This window comes from Teleopsis dalmanni, chromosome X (genome assembly GCF_002237135.1).
Source record: "Teleopsis dalmanni isolate 2A chromosome X, ASM223713v2, whole genome shotgun sequence".
Taxonomy (NCBI): Eukaryota; Metazoa; Arthropoda; class Insecta; order Diptera; family Diopsidae; genus Teleopsis; species Teleopsis dalmanni.
The window spans coordinates 48,266,764-48,283,839 of record NC_051848.1 but is presented as its reverse complement, the minus strand read 5'-3'; the positions used below and the strand labels follow the sequence as shown (position 1 = coordinate 48,283,839).

Sequence of the window (17,076 nt, the reverse complement as noted above, 5' to 3'; positions counted from 1 at the left end):
CCTGAAATCCACTAAAGCTTATAAAACTACTGAATGCCATCCTTTATAGCTATAATAATCTACTTTTAAAATTTCGCTGGAACAAATGGTGTTTGGAACAAAAAATATATAATTGCGTTAATTTGGGGAAGTATGAACACTTTCGAAATTAACTTAATTTTATTTTTACGAAATTAAAGAGATTAATTGTCTGAATATAGTATAAGGATATCAAATTGTGGTATGAAGACTAGCTGAGTGTTCAGAATAATTAACTCATAAACATATTGAATCTATAATTTTATTACTTATTTGAAATGATTCTTTGATATGGTTTTATCAATTATACAATAATGTATTAATTAAAAAATTAAATTTTATTTTGTCTTGAAAATTTTTATTAGTATATTTTTTTATTAGCAATGGTCGATTACTTAGAAAATATTTTCAAAAATTTTGTACGAATCCAATAGTACTTCCAGAAGTTCAATAAAAAAGATACGTTATTGCAATTTCCCACACACACCATTTTACAATGGATTTTAGTAGGGTCAGCTACTTTGTGCAAATGTTCCTACTATCTCTATGACTATGTCCTTAATGAACATTTAAATTGATAATATTACATACTGCTTAATATCTTTCATTATAATGGATTGTATAAATTTTTAAAATATTGTTTAATAACAACGAAACTACTAATTTTAGTATACATATAACTAAAGTTAATAAAAACTTTTAACATTACAAATATATAGGGTCTTTTTTTTATCTACATGAGAACTATCGATATCAATAACTATGGTTTGACAGCTGAGAATGTCAAACTGTGTTGACATTTGTGTTGAGTTAGGTTTGGCAATTCATCATGAATCGTTTATTGGTAGAACAATGATTCCAAATTGTAAAAATTTACTTTAAAACAAATAAATCTGTTCATAATCATATCGATTATATCATATCGATCATATCGAATTATTTGCGAAAACTGACAGACTTACCAACACCGCGTTATCGAATCTCAGAATGGTTACAGGCTTCTCGATTGCAAAAAATTCCTAGGAAATTTCAATTTACTTTACCTCAATTTACTCGAAATTAATTAAGGTGAACTGTAAGACGAGCTGTCTGATATAGAATCATATACAGGCAGCAAATAGAGGCTATTTGACGGACATGAAGCTTTTACTTCTGAAGCGACCTCAATTATTTACATATAAACAAAATCTTTTTAATTTTGGTTGTAACACAAGGGTATAGAGTGTAGACGCTCGATGTGTGTTAAAACATCGATTCAATATTTAAGAAGTATGGATATTATCGAATATAATACAATGAAGTACTAGAAAAGCTGACTTACAGTAAAAATTTTTTTTAACTTTTTCTTTTACAGTGTTTTTAGTGATTAGAGAGAGAAAGATTCTCAAACGAGAAAATTTCGGAAAGGTATTGAGAAGGCACATAATTTAAGAAAAAAGTACAGGATGACCAGGAAAATGGAAACGATGGATGAAGCAACTATTCTCGATAGTCTACTGTTTGTATTTTCAGAAGAGGTATAGTGGATGGAACTAAGGTTAAGAAAAACATATCTAAAATTTTATAGAATATAGTAATAATGATGTTATAAATATTAACAATTTTTGAATAAATAAAACACCAAGTGAGATTGACTTTTTCATCTTTGAAATTTTATAAGCTTTTTGAACTTTGGTATAATATTTACAGCAATTGTGATTTTCTTTTATTTTTAACAAAATCAGTTTGAAGTATAATTTTTTTATGTGTGCAAAATTTATTGTGTATTACAAGTTATTTTTTATTTTTGTTTTTTCAATTCAAGGCTACATTCCCGAATACCAAGAAACAAACTTGATGCTTAAAAGCAAAATTTTTTAATTGAATTGTGCTTATTTGAGATATTTTTAAAGCTCAGTAAGTAAATTCGAAAAAATATATAAATATATTTACACAAGCGAGACGAAAAAGCAGAAAGAGACAAACTCGTAGGAGGAAATGCATGAAACGAATGAAGCAGTTCTGGTAACAAAAACAGATCTGGGATTACAAAGACGATAATTAATAACACAAAACTATACTATCAATAGAGAAAATCATCATAAAAATAAGAGATGTATTTTTGAAAAGTATAAATAATGTTTAGATGAATTGTAAAGAGAATTAGAAACGTAATGTTGCAAATTAGTAAACTGATTATAACAGCTGAAATTGCATTCTCTAGAACAGTGGTTTCCAACCGGTGGTCCGCGAGATGGTTAAAAATAGTCTGTGACTAAAATTAAACAGGGATGGTTGATTGGTTGGTTGGTTGTAGTGGCAGGCCATTAGATAACTTCCATGTACCTTAATTAGCGATTTTTCACCGTTTTGCTACCACATTCCTCGCAAGAACCCTAGTGTGTAAGAGTGGAGACTAAATCCATCCCGCCGAATTTAGGTAATTTAATAGGTCTTTCATCTTTACCGCTGAGCAGTCTGATAGACTATCAATGAAGTATTTTCCTAAGAACCTATATCTTCTGAACGCTTAAGCCGGGCATTGACATAGATACATAGCTTGTAGTTCGTTCACTAAGACCTCACTTATTAGAACATAAGCACAAAAAATTTCCAATTAAAAATATACCCATTTTATCGTCTTTATATAATGTACTTATGCACTTAAACATTTTATTATACATTATACCAGAAATGCATAAAGCATATTAAAATAATCATAAAGTTTATTATTTTTAAAAGCAAAAACATCATTGGGATCATTGGTCAAAAAAAGTTTGGGAACCACTGCTATAGAAGGAGAACAATTAAATCCATTGCGAGTAATTCGAACTGATTTGTTATATACGAATATAATTGTAAGAAAATCAATTATCAGTTTTTCACCTCTATATAATTAAAATTTCTTCATATAATTATATGAAAAGCCACTGAAACCCCAAGTAGTATTAGAATTTAGAAATAAATACTAAATAAAACTAAAAGGTTTATACTGTTTAATCAAGATATTTTTTTGATGAAGATTTTATAAATAAAGCTGAATAAAAGTTACTAACTGTAAAGTAATATATTATTACGAGGGCTGTTTAATAAGTTGCTGCCAACTACAATGTACATATGTAAGTTTTAAAATAATTTTGTAATTTTCATATTCTGGCAATATTTGAAAATTGAAATTTAGATTATTTCTTCAATAAACAAACTTGTTTACACAGCTGTTTCTTCGTTGATTTTTCTTTAATGGTGGCAGAGGTTATTTCTTTTCGAACTAACACTATAATAATATTAGCTTTTTCAACCCACCACGACCAGTATAGAATTCTGATTCAAAACTGATTTATCAAGTTTTGATATAATCATATAAGTACCAAGGTAAACGGGCAGAAAGCCTAAATTAGATCCATAACGCCGTATATGGTGAATAAAATCCATGTACAAAAGTAAAGATATCACATTAACGCATTATTTTGCCCAAACCGAATTTCAAAACAACCAACAACAGATAGAACGAACACAAACGACATCAACATAAATATCTGCAAAAGAAAGTTTGGCTGGATTGGTCACACCTTACTTTATAATCCTTATACCTTATATATTTATAATCCTTACCTTATAATCCGCAAGGTACTACAAGAAGTGAAAGGCCTAAGACTACATGACGCATATCTACACTAAACGAAATTAACAGCTAATCCACACTCCTTGACAGATCAAATATAAACATTGTTGAGCTTAGAGAAGTGGCAATAAGATTGCAAGGATGGAGACAATTTGTAGATAACCTATGTCCAGTATAGAGGCAGCTTGGAATCATGAGACGCCAAGCAAGGCTTAAAAAAAATTATGATAATAAGAGGATTTGTATACGAGAAAGTTGTCAGCAAGATATATATTACATTTGCATACATCATCTAATTAATAATCAAAAATGTAGTCGTACCATAACGTTCAACTAGTGTCTTTATATGTTTTTAGAACAATCCGAATGTGTTTATATCGCTTTATAACTATTGATGGGACATGTATATATCACTACATACTGAATATAAAAATGCAATTAAGAGTGTAAACTTCGGAGAGTTACATTAGTACAATAGGATATTGATTCTAATTTGGAATGCACATGCCATACTTATCAAGACATAAAACCAATCGATAAACGGAAGTCAAGGGATCGCTTAGATAGGAAATAAAGAAAAACAGAGAAAAATAAACCTCATTTCCAGAAGAAATGAAAGTTTATCAATTAAGTCAATTGAAAAATTTCATCATATTATAAAGCACTAAATTTTTATTTGTTATAAATTTATTAAAAAATCAAAATATCAATTGTAGACGTAGTAGTGATTATCTACTATTAATGCATATATACAGAATCTCGAAGAAATCTCTAAAAGCAAAAAAAAAAATTGAAATACTATATATAGAACCCATGGAGGTTTATTTTGAAAAATATATTTAAAAATATCTTCCATTTACCAGTAACTTTTTAAACTACTAAATAAGAACTAAATAAGATCTAAAAATGTCTTAAAAAATTTTATGTTGATTTAAAATTCATGATATACATATGTATATAGGTCACTTGAGCTAACTATAAGTTATTTTTTTTTACAATGTATTTTCAAACACTCGAGAGGAAGGTCTCGTGCGTTGCTGCTGCATACTTAGGTGCCGCTGAATTTTATGTTGCCGATGCTGTTTTTTTTAGCAATTGTTGATGACATTGAAATCTCCACAAAGTAGCGACAACAATTTTATTTATTGCGTTACTTTTTGAAGTTGTTTTTGCTGTTTTATGTATTTTAAGCATTTTTTTTTTTTTGTTTTTTGACTAGATGACTAAAAAACTAACTAAAGTTTAAAATATTTGAAGCTGAAAGATTATAGAGTTTGATTAGCAAATAACAATTTTTTTTAAAATTTTCAAAATAAAATTAATTCAATTGTTTTGTACGCAGATTTTTTATATTGCACTAAAAGTAGTTTAATTTAACAGAGATTTCGCAATGACTAGACATGAATTAATAGTTTCTAAGAAAATTGATGGAAAAATTTTTAAATACTCTATATATATATATCAAACCGTTATTCACGTATACAAGAGCAAATAAAGTCGGTATAGCAAGAATGTGCCAAAGTGGGCGTACAAATCCATATCTCCAAGAACAAATCTAAGCGCATCAACTCTAATAATAACGTTCAAATTGATACAAATGGTATAAACATTGAAGATATCACTCAATTTGAATACCTTGGTAGTATGGTCACAACGGATGGTAGAGCTTCAATTAATGTTTATACACGGCTTCGTAAAGCGAATGGGGCTTTCACCTGCTTAACGTCTGTTTTGCTGTATGGATCTGAGACTTGGTATGTGACTACAGCTATCATTCATAAGTTGCAAACGTTTTTAAATAGATATCTGCGTCAGATTTTAAGAATATGGTGGACACGAATTATTAGCAATGAATGCCTCATAACATGAATTAACCAACAGCTAATTGATAAAGAAATAATTCAGAGAAAATACGGAAGTCTGGGGCAAACTCTTCACTGAAAGTGTTCATGCTGCACTCAAGTGGAATCCACATGGAAGAAGATAACTCTGTGTACTCTGTTTGTTTTTTAATTTTGCAAAATATTTTGAAAAAAATAAAACCAAAAAAAATGTTGGTCTCCATCAAATAAACTGTGAGCAACTATATATACAATATAATATGCAATGCAATGCAATACAATATTTAAATGCAAACACAGAAAAAATATTTAATGCAATAGAAATATAAGGTGAAGCCTAAAATAAACGAAAGATGCAATAAATCCGCTTCTGTTCGCTTAAAAGTTATAGAATTTCAACAGTACGTCAGTGAAGGACCAATCTTATCGACATATGTAATAACTAAAAGGGGGAGGGGGCTCTGAGCTTTGACGAACTTCAACAATATTTGTAATATACCTGAAATACCGATTTGATATTAAATCTGTATTAAAGTAAATGTTTTCTTGGGAACAGAGTTAGGAAAACTTTTTTCATACCAACTGTAAATGGCCCGAAGGCGACGCTGCAATTGTTCCAGTCACTACGGAAGAAGTGAGAAAACAAATTTTGACAATGAAACTCAAAAAATCTCCTGGTTTTGACTTAATAACGGCTGAAGTTCTTCGGAACTTACCCAATAACTGCATCATCTACCTATGCGATTTAATTAATTCGTGCCTCCGTTTGAAACATGTACCCATTTTTTGGAAATTCGCTGAGGTAATTATGATACCTAAACCAGGGAAGTCTCCCAATGATGTATCCTCATATAGGCCAATATCTCTATTGCCAACCTTATCGAAGCTTTTTGAAAAACTACTACTAGCGCGTTTATCACCAATAATCGAGAGAAGACGCTTAATTCCGGATCATCAATTCGGCTTCAGAAAAAACCATTCAACCATCGACCAAATACATGTAGTCGTAAATGCCATTGAATCGGCGATGCAAGAGAAGAAAGTGTGTTGTGCCGTGTTCTTAGATGTATCACAAGCCTTCGATAAGGTTTGGCATGAAGGATTACTCCATAAACTTAAATCATTATTGCCTATACAATACTGTAAGCTGCTATCATCGTATCTAAACGACAGGTACTTCAGTGTTAAATATGAAGATGCACATTCAGCACTAAAGAAGATTAGCGCAGGCGTCCCGCAGGGGAGCATTCTTGGGCCCATTCTATATCTCCTGTATACACACGACTTACCCTCTGCAAACCAACTAGTTACAGCAACATTTGCAGATGATACTGCGGTTCTAGCAATCGAAAACAATATAGAAGACGCGACGGCTAATCTGCAACACACAGTCAATCAAATTGCATCATGGGCAAAAAAATGGAGTATCAAGCTCAATAAGGAAAAATCAGTACATATAGTCTTCTCATTGAAAAATTATAACCATATTCCAATTCATATCGATGCCACAAAAATTCCACACGCCAACGAAGCCAAATATCTGGGCATTACGCTTGACGCCAAGCTGCGCTGGAAAGCGCATGTTAAGAAAAAACGAGAAGAGCTTGACCTAAAACTAAAGAAATTTTACCACCTCATAGGCAGGCGCTCTAAACTGGCAATCCACAACAAACTAATGGTCTACAATCAAATACTAAAGCCGGCTTGGAGTTATGGCATACAATTCTGGGGCTGTGCCAGCAAGAAATACATTGCAACTATCTAGCGCTTTCAAAATAAAGTACTACGATACATCGTAAATGCTCCATATTACATTAGAAACAGTGATCTCCACCGTGACCTTGACATACCAACAGTCGACGTCGTGGCAAAAAGGTGTGCCATTGCTCACAAACAGCGATTGAAAACACATGTCAACGTTACAGCATCCAGTCTTCTCCAGGTGGTTGCAATATCTAGACGGCTAAAAAGGAAAACAGTCGCAGACTTAATGGACAACGAGTAGCAAAATAGCTTCATTTTTTTTTTACATTAAATATTCAAATAAAATTGCTTATTAGTACCTTTTTTTTTGTTATTTGTACTAGGTGCAATATTAAAACGATTTTTGTCTTTATTTGAAGAATCGTTAATAATAAAAAAAAAAAAAAAAAAAAAAAAAAAACTGTAAATATAAAAAAAAAGAACATGTATTGCTAATATTAATAAGAATTATTATCTAAAGAAAACATTTATTTATTTATATTTACATAAGAAACCAATAAGTAGAAATCAAAAAATTAATGTTAAGTTTTTATAGTAAAATGTGATTCTGAAGTGTCTGCATTTCCTCACCTATAAACAAGCCTTTGACTCACTATACATACAATAAAACCGTATAATAAAACCGTACAATAAAACTGTTCTAGAACAGACATTTATCGTCATTGAAGAAGCTTCTGTTATCTGTCCAAGCAAAAGCAATTTTTTTTGTTTAAGTTAATCATAAAAAAAATTTGTCCACCCTAGAAAGGTGTCCGTTAGCGGAGCTTATACTGTACAAGGCAAAGTGGTCTTTTCTTTACTATATTTAAAAAAAACATATTTTAAAATGGAATAAGAAAAAACAATCAGTTAACATCACGATTAAAACAGACTTTTTTAAATTTTATATGTGAAATACATATGTTTTGCTAAAACAAACATGAATTGTCTATTTAATTAACACATGAATTAGATAGTTTACTTCCAACAACAATTAAACTAGAGATCAACAGTTTATGAACTTAACATATGAATATATAAATTGTTTATTCAAATAACATAAAGAGATCGATCATTTTAAGGTTTGTGGTATCCAGCTTCTAACGGACAGTACCATCTTAAGTTATGATTTCTTTTGTCATTAACAGGACAAACCGAATTATTCATCTCAAACATAAAACTCCTGAATTCACCAATAGCAAAGAATTAACCAATAGAAAAAGTATAAGGTTTCACCAAAATAATGAAATACTTCAAAAAAGTTAATAACTCGCCAAAAGCTTGTACAGTTTAAATATGTATTACCACATCTACCATACTCTCAACCTCACCAAATATATTACAGCAGCCCATTTCAGTTCTAGCTTTTTTGACCCAAACCCATTAGACAAAATATACAGATTTTCAATTTTCAATCATTTATGATGTTAATATCTACAAATTTTTTAGCTTATATATATAAAATAAAAATAGTTATCTTATCACAATATTAAACCCTTTCGACGCTACTTAATTTTGGTAGTGGGACAATAACTGATATATTCAGCGTGAAATGGTCGTTGGCAGTGAATCAGTAATCCTTAAAATATTTATTACAGTGGTTATATATTTATATAAATATATATATAAGTACATATATAAATATATTATATATATAAATATATATATATATGTATATATATATTATATATATGTATTATATATATATTTATAATATATTTATATAATATATATATAATATATATATATATATATATATATGTAAGTAGCTAATAACACTTAAGGCTTTCAGAAAAACAATTTATTGTCCATGAAAACTATTCCGGACCTACTTTCCAGAACCAATTGTCTGCATAGACGACTATTGCCTCTCCTAATCGGAATTTGAAAATTTGAAAATGTAGAAAAATTTAAAAATGTTAATCGCTTTAGATGAGATAATAAAGAACTGTGACATTTTTGACAAAATCAAAAGCGGTAACAAAACTTATAAAGCAAATAAGATTAATATAACTAAATCAGCCAGGATTCATATGACACTGATACGAGCCTGTTACTATCATATGAGACTGTTAATATCACTAAAAAATACAAATGTTAAATGCTCATAAGATCCAGAGATCATTAGGTTCATAGAAAACTATTAGTATCATTAAAAAGTATAAACTTTAGATGTTGATAAACGAAAGACGTCTTAAATATGTATTACATATGTATGTATACACACATTTCCATTTTAAGTATTATTGTCATTCATACTTGACAGATTGTAATAAACTAAATAAAGTAAAAACAAAAAAAACAAAGATGTTGATAAGACCCATAAGATCAATGGGGTTATATGAAAATGATGGTATCACTAAAAAGTACAAATGTTAGATCCTATTAAGGCCCATAGATCAATGGGATCAAATGAGATAGATGATTTATTAAAAAGTACTACAACATCATACCAGTTAGTTGTTGTAACTGACATTAAAATAGAATCTAAAGACATAATAAGGCCCATAGATTACTAAGGTCAAATGCGACTGATGACTTATTAAAAAATACTGGCAATAAAATAGAATCTAAAGAAATATTATTATATTTCAAAATATATGCATACATACGTTACGTTACAAGATATAAAAGACTTAATAAAAATTATAAACAATAAAATATGAAACATTTATACGATTAAAAAAAAATTGATAAATAAAATATACCGTAAATGTAAAAAAAATTCCTAATAAAACGTGTTTCAATTAGGTTTACCAAATCTTAAAAGTGCATGTATAATCAAAATTAAAATATTTATTTTTATTTTTTTTTTAATTTTATATATTTATTTATTTTTCATAATGAATCTGATAACTGAACTGTAAACTTTTTTTCAAATTTGAATTTTAAGTGTTTGCGATATGCGTTAATGACCTTCGTATAAAAATTAATTTTAATTTTTAAAATAAAACAAGCAAGACTGGTTTCATCAAATTACCATAAGAAATACAAAAGTTATTATTTCTTATAACAAAATAAAATAAAAAATTATAATTAATTAATTAAAATAAAGAGAAAAGAGCAGCTACAAGAATAAATCCAGAATAACAAAATAACGAACGTTTAAAAATAAGTTCATTACCCGGTTCTGAAGTTAGGGCTCAGTTTAGTACTAGATACTAATCTACTACAATAATCTTCCAATTTGAAACAGTGCATTCATTTAAAAACAATTACATTTGGATTAACACACTACACTTAAGACTAATTGACAAAATTATAGATATAATAATCGTAAAAGTTATTAGTGGCGAAAAATTGCAGAATACTATCCCCGATTATTTCAGTGAGACATAGCGGAAATTATTAATAGACTACTTCATGTGTCAGTTAGACCTGCACTACCATTTTAACATAATGCATTCGACTGATGTCATAGAGCACAACACCTTTCTGAAAGTAGATGATATATTTTGCTATAAATTAGGAGGTGAATATTGCTGCAAAAACTTTCAGTCACGTCCATAACCGGTAGTTTTTTGATAACAATCATTATTAATAATAAGTTTTCATTTAGTATGCAGAATGTTTAAGCTGTGGCAAACGAGGAGTTAAGGCCACAGTCTACAACTAATATTTTATTATTATTAAATTCGTATATTGTCTTCTTTATGTGACAACAAAATTGTTAAATAAATAAGGACCATATACCATATATCTTTTGAGAGATCATAATAAATTCTTATAGTGTTAGAACAGATACTAAAGCATTAAATTTTCATTTTAGTATTATCAAAAGTTTAGAGGGTTTTCGAATATCAAAGAATGAAAGAAAAAATTAGTTATCTTTGTTAACTATTTTAACAAATTGCAGTTGTTGGAGATATCTCCATGGTCTGATGTTCATTTCAGATTAATCAACATTCGTACCAACATTACACATAAAAATTTATACTGTTTTAAGACATATGATAAAATATTATATATATATAATATAATTAAACGCTCAACTATAACAAAATATTCCAATATTTCTCCTAAATTTTTTTTTTCAGTGTATAAAATACACTACAGTAATCACCAAAAGGAAGCACAGGTTCAGGTTGAGTTATCAGATAACACAGCATTGCCGTTACTGTTAAGTTTTTAATTTTTCATGTAGTTTTCCAATAGATTATTGAAACTCGAGCATCTGGAATAGAACAGAACTTACTACCGAACCAAACAGATGGACGAATATGCATAATTGAAAAAAGAGAACGGATTAATATGGATTAATCATTTTGTTTATATATTTTAGAACGGGCTAATTAGACAATTGTTTAAATAATACAACGTTTTAAATTATTCTTAAAAAATATATTTTATTGTTACCAATATTTCGACTATAGTCGATAGCCATCTTCAGAGAAATGATATAGGTAATACCAATATTTATAATATAATACAGCAATAATTCGATTTTTTTGCAGTATGTATTGAAGTATTACAGTACTATAGACTTTGGTATTATATCAGTACTCTGATGTTAACTATAGACCTTAGTCCAAATGTTGTTGATAATAAAATATACTTTTTTAATGAAATAAAAAATATATTTTCACTAGCATTTTTTAATTTAAATACTCATGTTATAAATATAATTTTAATAATAAATTGATTTTCTATACTTTTTTAGAATCCATATTAAAATCGTTAATATTACTAAATAATTTTAATACTTCTTTATTACTATTATCGCAACTATAATATAAAAGTTATATCTAAATATATGACTTTTTTGGAGTCCCGCAATAGTTCTTACTGTAACTTCACTATAAATCTTAAATACTTTCCTTTATTAATTTTTGTGATAACAATATTTTTAATAACAAATTGATTTCTTGTATGGATACGTTTCTACAATCTTCTAGAGGCATTAATAGTAGTCAATGATTTTAATAATTCTCTGTTACTACTACTGCAACTATATAATTTAAACTATATATCCAATTACAGAACTTTTTTCAATATATATTTTAAACACATGTCGTCTTTAATATATATCTTAAATATTTGTTTTATTTTATTCTTATGATAAATATATCTTTAACTACAAATTGACCTCTCTAGAACCCACACGCACATCACTAATAGTAGTCAGGGACTTTAATACTTTTTCGTTACTATTGTTTCAATTATAATTTAAGTTCTAGACTCAGAATTATAACTTGTTTGTAATCCACATGAAAGTTTTTACTATGGTTTTATTAAATAACTTAAATGCTTCCTTACTTTTAACTTTAATGTAATTATATATATATATCCGTTAAACGCCTCTAGACTAAATTCTTTAAAATTCTAGTAAATACTTTAACTAGACTATTGTTCTGACTATGAAGTTAATTAAATGGCAATTAATAATATTAAGAAATATCTGAAAGTTGTTAATGTAATCTAAATATATACAAAAAATAACACTTAAATAAAGAGTTTAGAATCCCATTAATATTATAATATAATAACATATATACTATATTATAATATAATAATATATATAAAAATAATATAATATAATATATCAAAAATATACTAACATATATATAATATTATAATATTATACCATATATACTATATTATAATATAATAATATATATAATAATAATATAATATAATATATTAAAAATATATTTCACAAAACAAAGAATACAGTCTTTATGGAATATTTGATTTTCTCACACTTGCAATTACTCACAGCTGAGCTGGAACCAATAGTTTAGCACTCTCATCAATTCCAAACTACAATCATTCAATTTGTTTCGACTTATTTTTTCAATATGGAATGGATATATAGTATCCTATATACAATATTATTAAATATTTTTATAAACTTACCTGCATAGGCAGAATTTGCATATATTTCCCAGCGATCTCTGTTTGCTGCGACGTCGATTTTTTTGATAGAACACTGTTGTTGCACCATTTTCAGGATCGCTTATTGTTTGTAACCCGACATTACTGTTTTCACTGTTCGCGGAGGCAACAGCACTGCTCGTTGCACTTATTACATCACCATCCATTGAACCGATATAGTCACCCGATCCCACGGTACTCCGATACGTGTTTGCTGTTTGCGCCAGTTTAATGTTAGCGTTCTTTTTTTCCGTCGACGTATTACTATTGTATCTTGCACGCTCACGACTACGTTCATTTCTGAGACGTACTTGTCCGGTTACAGACCGGTCAAGTCTATTCGCTTTGCCGCTAAAAAGATTACTGAAAAAGCTTGTTGCGGTTGTAGCTGCTTGTGCGGCTGTTGTGCGCCGATTATGATTATTGCTGTTGCTGTTGCTGTTGCTGTTATGGTGTTCGCTCGTGAGACGACTGTAACGACGATTTGACGATGGTGCTCTTGTTGCGTGAGCTGCTTGCTGACGAGGTAAATAACTACTATGGCGTATGAGTAATTCAGTCTCAGAGTCGGTATCATCGGTCTCTTCTTCAAAATCTCGCAAACGTAATTCATTATCGGCTAACATAGTTGAAATATATGAGCGCACAGCAGAACTAAAATTTTTTTTATTTGTTAGTATGGCTGTAGTCGTTGTTGTTGTTGTTGGTGTTGTTATTGTAGAGAACAAATTACGGGAAAAAATGATGGTATAAAAAGCAAAAAGCCAGGGAAGCATGCAATGAATGGAAATATTTTTTGCTTTGTATATTTGCCGTTGGTGTGTTGGGCCGTATGCCGCTAGGTTTGTGGCACGAATTGTTTAGACCACGCGAGAGAGCTGCTTAGTATTTTTTTCTGTTTTTTTTTTTTTTACTTTTTACTCGGTCTATTTTATTTTTTGTGACTAAGTTCTTTAGCGTCTGTGGTTCGTTGGGATTATTTTTGTTGATGTTTGCTGTGGAGTCAGTTTATTGGGAACTACCTTGGACGTTGCTTCGGTTTTCGCTTATTTATACCAAACATTTCCGTACATTTGACTAAATGCTTCTGTTTTGTTGCTTTCAGTCGGAATAAATAAATATTTTCAATTTTATTTTTGTAGTTTTTTATTTTAAAATTGCGTAAACAGTTCGTTGCAGTTTCATGACTTTTTATACATAATCAACACTTTCACGTTTTATTTACTGTGTATTTATACGTATACATATTTATGTATGTATATGTATATATATATATATATGTATATAGATTTGGAAGACTAAGAGCTATAAATTTGACGAAGTATTTCAATAGAAATGTTTTTTTTTTAAATGGCACTGTAAAATAATATTTCAAAATGTATATCTCACATTCAAATTGACAAAGTATTTATAATTCTATGTGCAATACAGTAAAACCCAATAAAACAAACTATGCCGGCACAAGCAAAAAATTATCTATGGTTTATGCGCCACATAGAGGTAATTAAAATTCACTGAAACTTTTGGATTAGAAATGCAAATTTATAGATTGTAGATATCAGTGGCAGTACATCTCGGTTACGCTGAAGGAAATGAGTAATATGTGATAAGACAGTTTAAAAGCACATTCGCAATTTAAAAAAAAAAACATTAACTGTATCTGAAGGTAACTGTATCTTAGCGGCCTAAGAAATAGGCAATGACTTTAGTGCCCATACCAATAATAGCGCAGCAACACTTAAGGGAGACCATAAAGTAATTTATACTTTCAATAAACAAATATAATAGTAATTGTTAAAAGGAACCTCTAACCGATCGGTCTAGCTGTCTAAAATAAAGTGCGACGTTAATATTTGCAATTGTACTGAACAGTAATGGGCGAGCAAGACGAACTAGTTGCTCTGTTTCTTTCTAAATATAAATAGTGTAGTCATACGTGTAGTTTAATATATGTGCTCTTCCATAGAGTAATAGATATATGCCTTTAAAAAAACAACTAAAGTAGTAATCCATTCAACCCTACACCGGTTAACTGTCCAAAATATAGTACCATATCAGATTGTCAGTTGTAATAAATGGATAAGCAAGACGAGTTAGTTGTTCTGTTTCTTTCTACTTGTAAATGGGTTATATCTTACGCGTAGTATAATACATAAAAGTTAAAGTTAATTAAAGTTAAAATGATACATTAATTCATATTTACATTATATGAAGTCATGTCAGTTTTGTTCAATTTGTAAAACCTACAGTTGTCAGGTATATGTCAATAACTAGAAACCTATTTTAGATTAACTATCGACATCTCATCCAAAGCGCAAGTTTGTATGTTTATATTAAAATTAATTCGATTGATAAAATTTTTTTACAAGAATGTTATCTTTATTTGTATAAAAAGAAAAATATATATACATATATATATTTCGCTAAAGAGAGCAATTAAAATAAAACGGTGTATGATGGAAGATACATTTTTGTAAGATAACCAAGTATTGATATACGAAAAAGGAAAAAAAATTGTTAAAAAAAAGTTTTTTACTAAAACTATTGTAAAAGTCTATAAAAACTTATTACTTTTCGCATTCCTTCAAATACATAAACATTCAGCGTCAATTTAGAGTCAATTTAGAAATAGAGTAAAACCTGGTACATGTACGATTTAAACTGTTTAAATTTTTGAGATATAATTAAGATAGTTTCGTTTGACACCCCGTAATGTTGAAAGAATTCATTCAACTTTTTGGTATTATAGTTGTGAATCTTTTTTAAGAAACATTTGACTACGATATCATCTACAAAATAATTAGCAGAAATAAATTATTTATTGTTTAAAAATATTAAACTGGGATAAATTTGTTTTAATAACTAAATAGGGTAAACAAAAGTATGTCACGTTCTGTATTGATATACAAGTTTTGGATACATCCTAAATACTAACAGAAATTGAATTGCAATGCTGAGAGCACAAACAACTATGTAAGCTTTAGGACTTATCAGAAGCGCTTTAAGACCTGAATAAAGTATTAATACAAAACTTGATTGTGTAGTCAATCTCAAGCTTAACTTTTTCCCCGGAAATTTAGAATAGAGCTGATAAATTTTTCATAATCATTTTAAACAGATATACTCATCTCAAAGAAACAACATAAATTCTCCAGACAAACCTATGTTATATATCACAGATGGATAACATGTATGAAGTGGAATTGTTATTCTGAACTTTTTTTTAAAATTGACTGCTTGTATAATGTGTCATTAAGTAAAATAATTTTTGAAAGACAAATGAAGTATAAAATTATATTGGCACTCACATAACCCTGAGACCCGTTTGGCAATAACAAAAATAAAAGAGATTAATAATTTTTGTAGTGTTAGAGCCTTAGTCTGTTTCAATTTAAGACAGGTTGTTGTCACTTAATAGAGTCAATATTTAATCTATCGTTATCGCAAAGAATAATTAAATCAATGCATTCTTAAAAGATTATTAGTTCTGATATTAAGGTAGATTTTGGAAATGATAAGAACTTGACTTCAAACAATTGTGTAAATACAAATAAGAAATCATTTTTATTTTAAATTACATTTATTTTGTTATAAAAAATATATTTTTTATATACATATATAAAGAAATTGCAAATAGTTTCATAAATCTAATAAAGGTCATTTCTGGGTGTTTAGCAAAATGATAAAAGGAGTAAACTTTAACTATTACTATTATTACTGAAATTAAAATGAAATTTATTTACTTCATGTCTGCACTCTGGTTAATCCTTATATGATTTTGTAGGACCACTACTTTGATGTTCAGGACACTGCCTACACATAATGTGGTTTGGAGTATAATTTTTATCAGCTTTTATAACTAGACTGTCTATCTTAGCGTCCTTGTGTTTATGATTGTCGTTATATTTGGATGAAAATGTAGACTTCATTGTTCATTTTTTTTATTACATCCGATTGTTTGTAATGTAATGAAGACACAGCTAAGAAAATTACAAAATA

At 28.7% G+C, this 17,076-nt stretch overlaps 1 protein-coding gene across 2 annotated transcripts in view; it reads right to left on the bottom strand.

Moving 5' to 3' along the window:
- The window catches only part of LOC119689045 (probable phospholipid-transporting ATPase IIB), a 59,766-nt gene that overhangs the window by 41,368 nt on the left and 1,322 nt on the right, over positions 1 to 17,076 (bottom strand). Inside the window, exon 2 of one of the 2 annotated variants that reach the window (XM_038103781.1) lies at positions 13,060 to 13,731. In XM_038103781.1, the coding sequence (XP_037959709.1) occupies positions 13,060 to 13,731 (672 nt within the window). Of the gene's footprint in view, positions 1 to 13,059; positions 14,293 to 17,076 lie in introns of those variants that run through there. The other variant, XM_038103780.1, reaches the window with a different exon arrangement.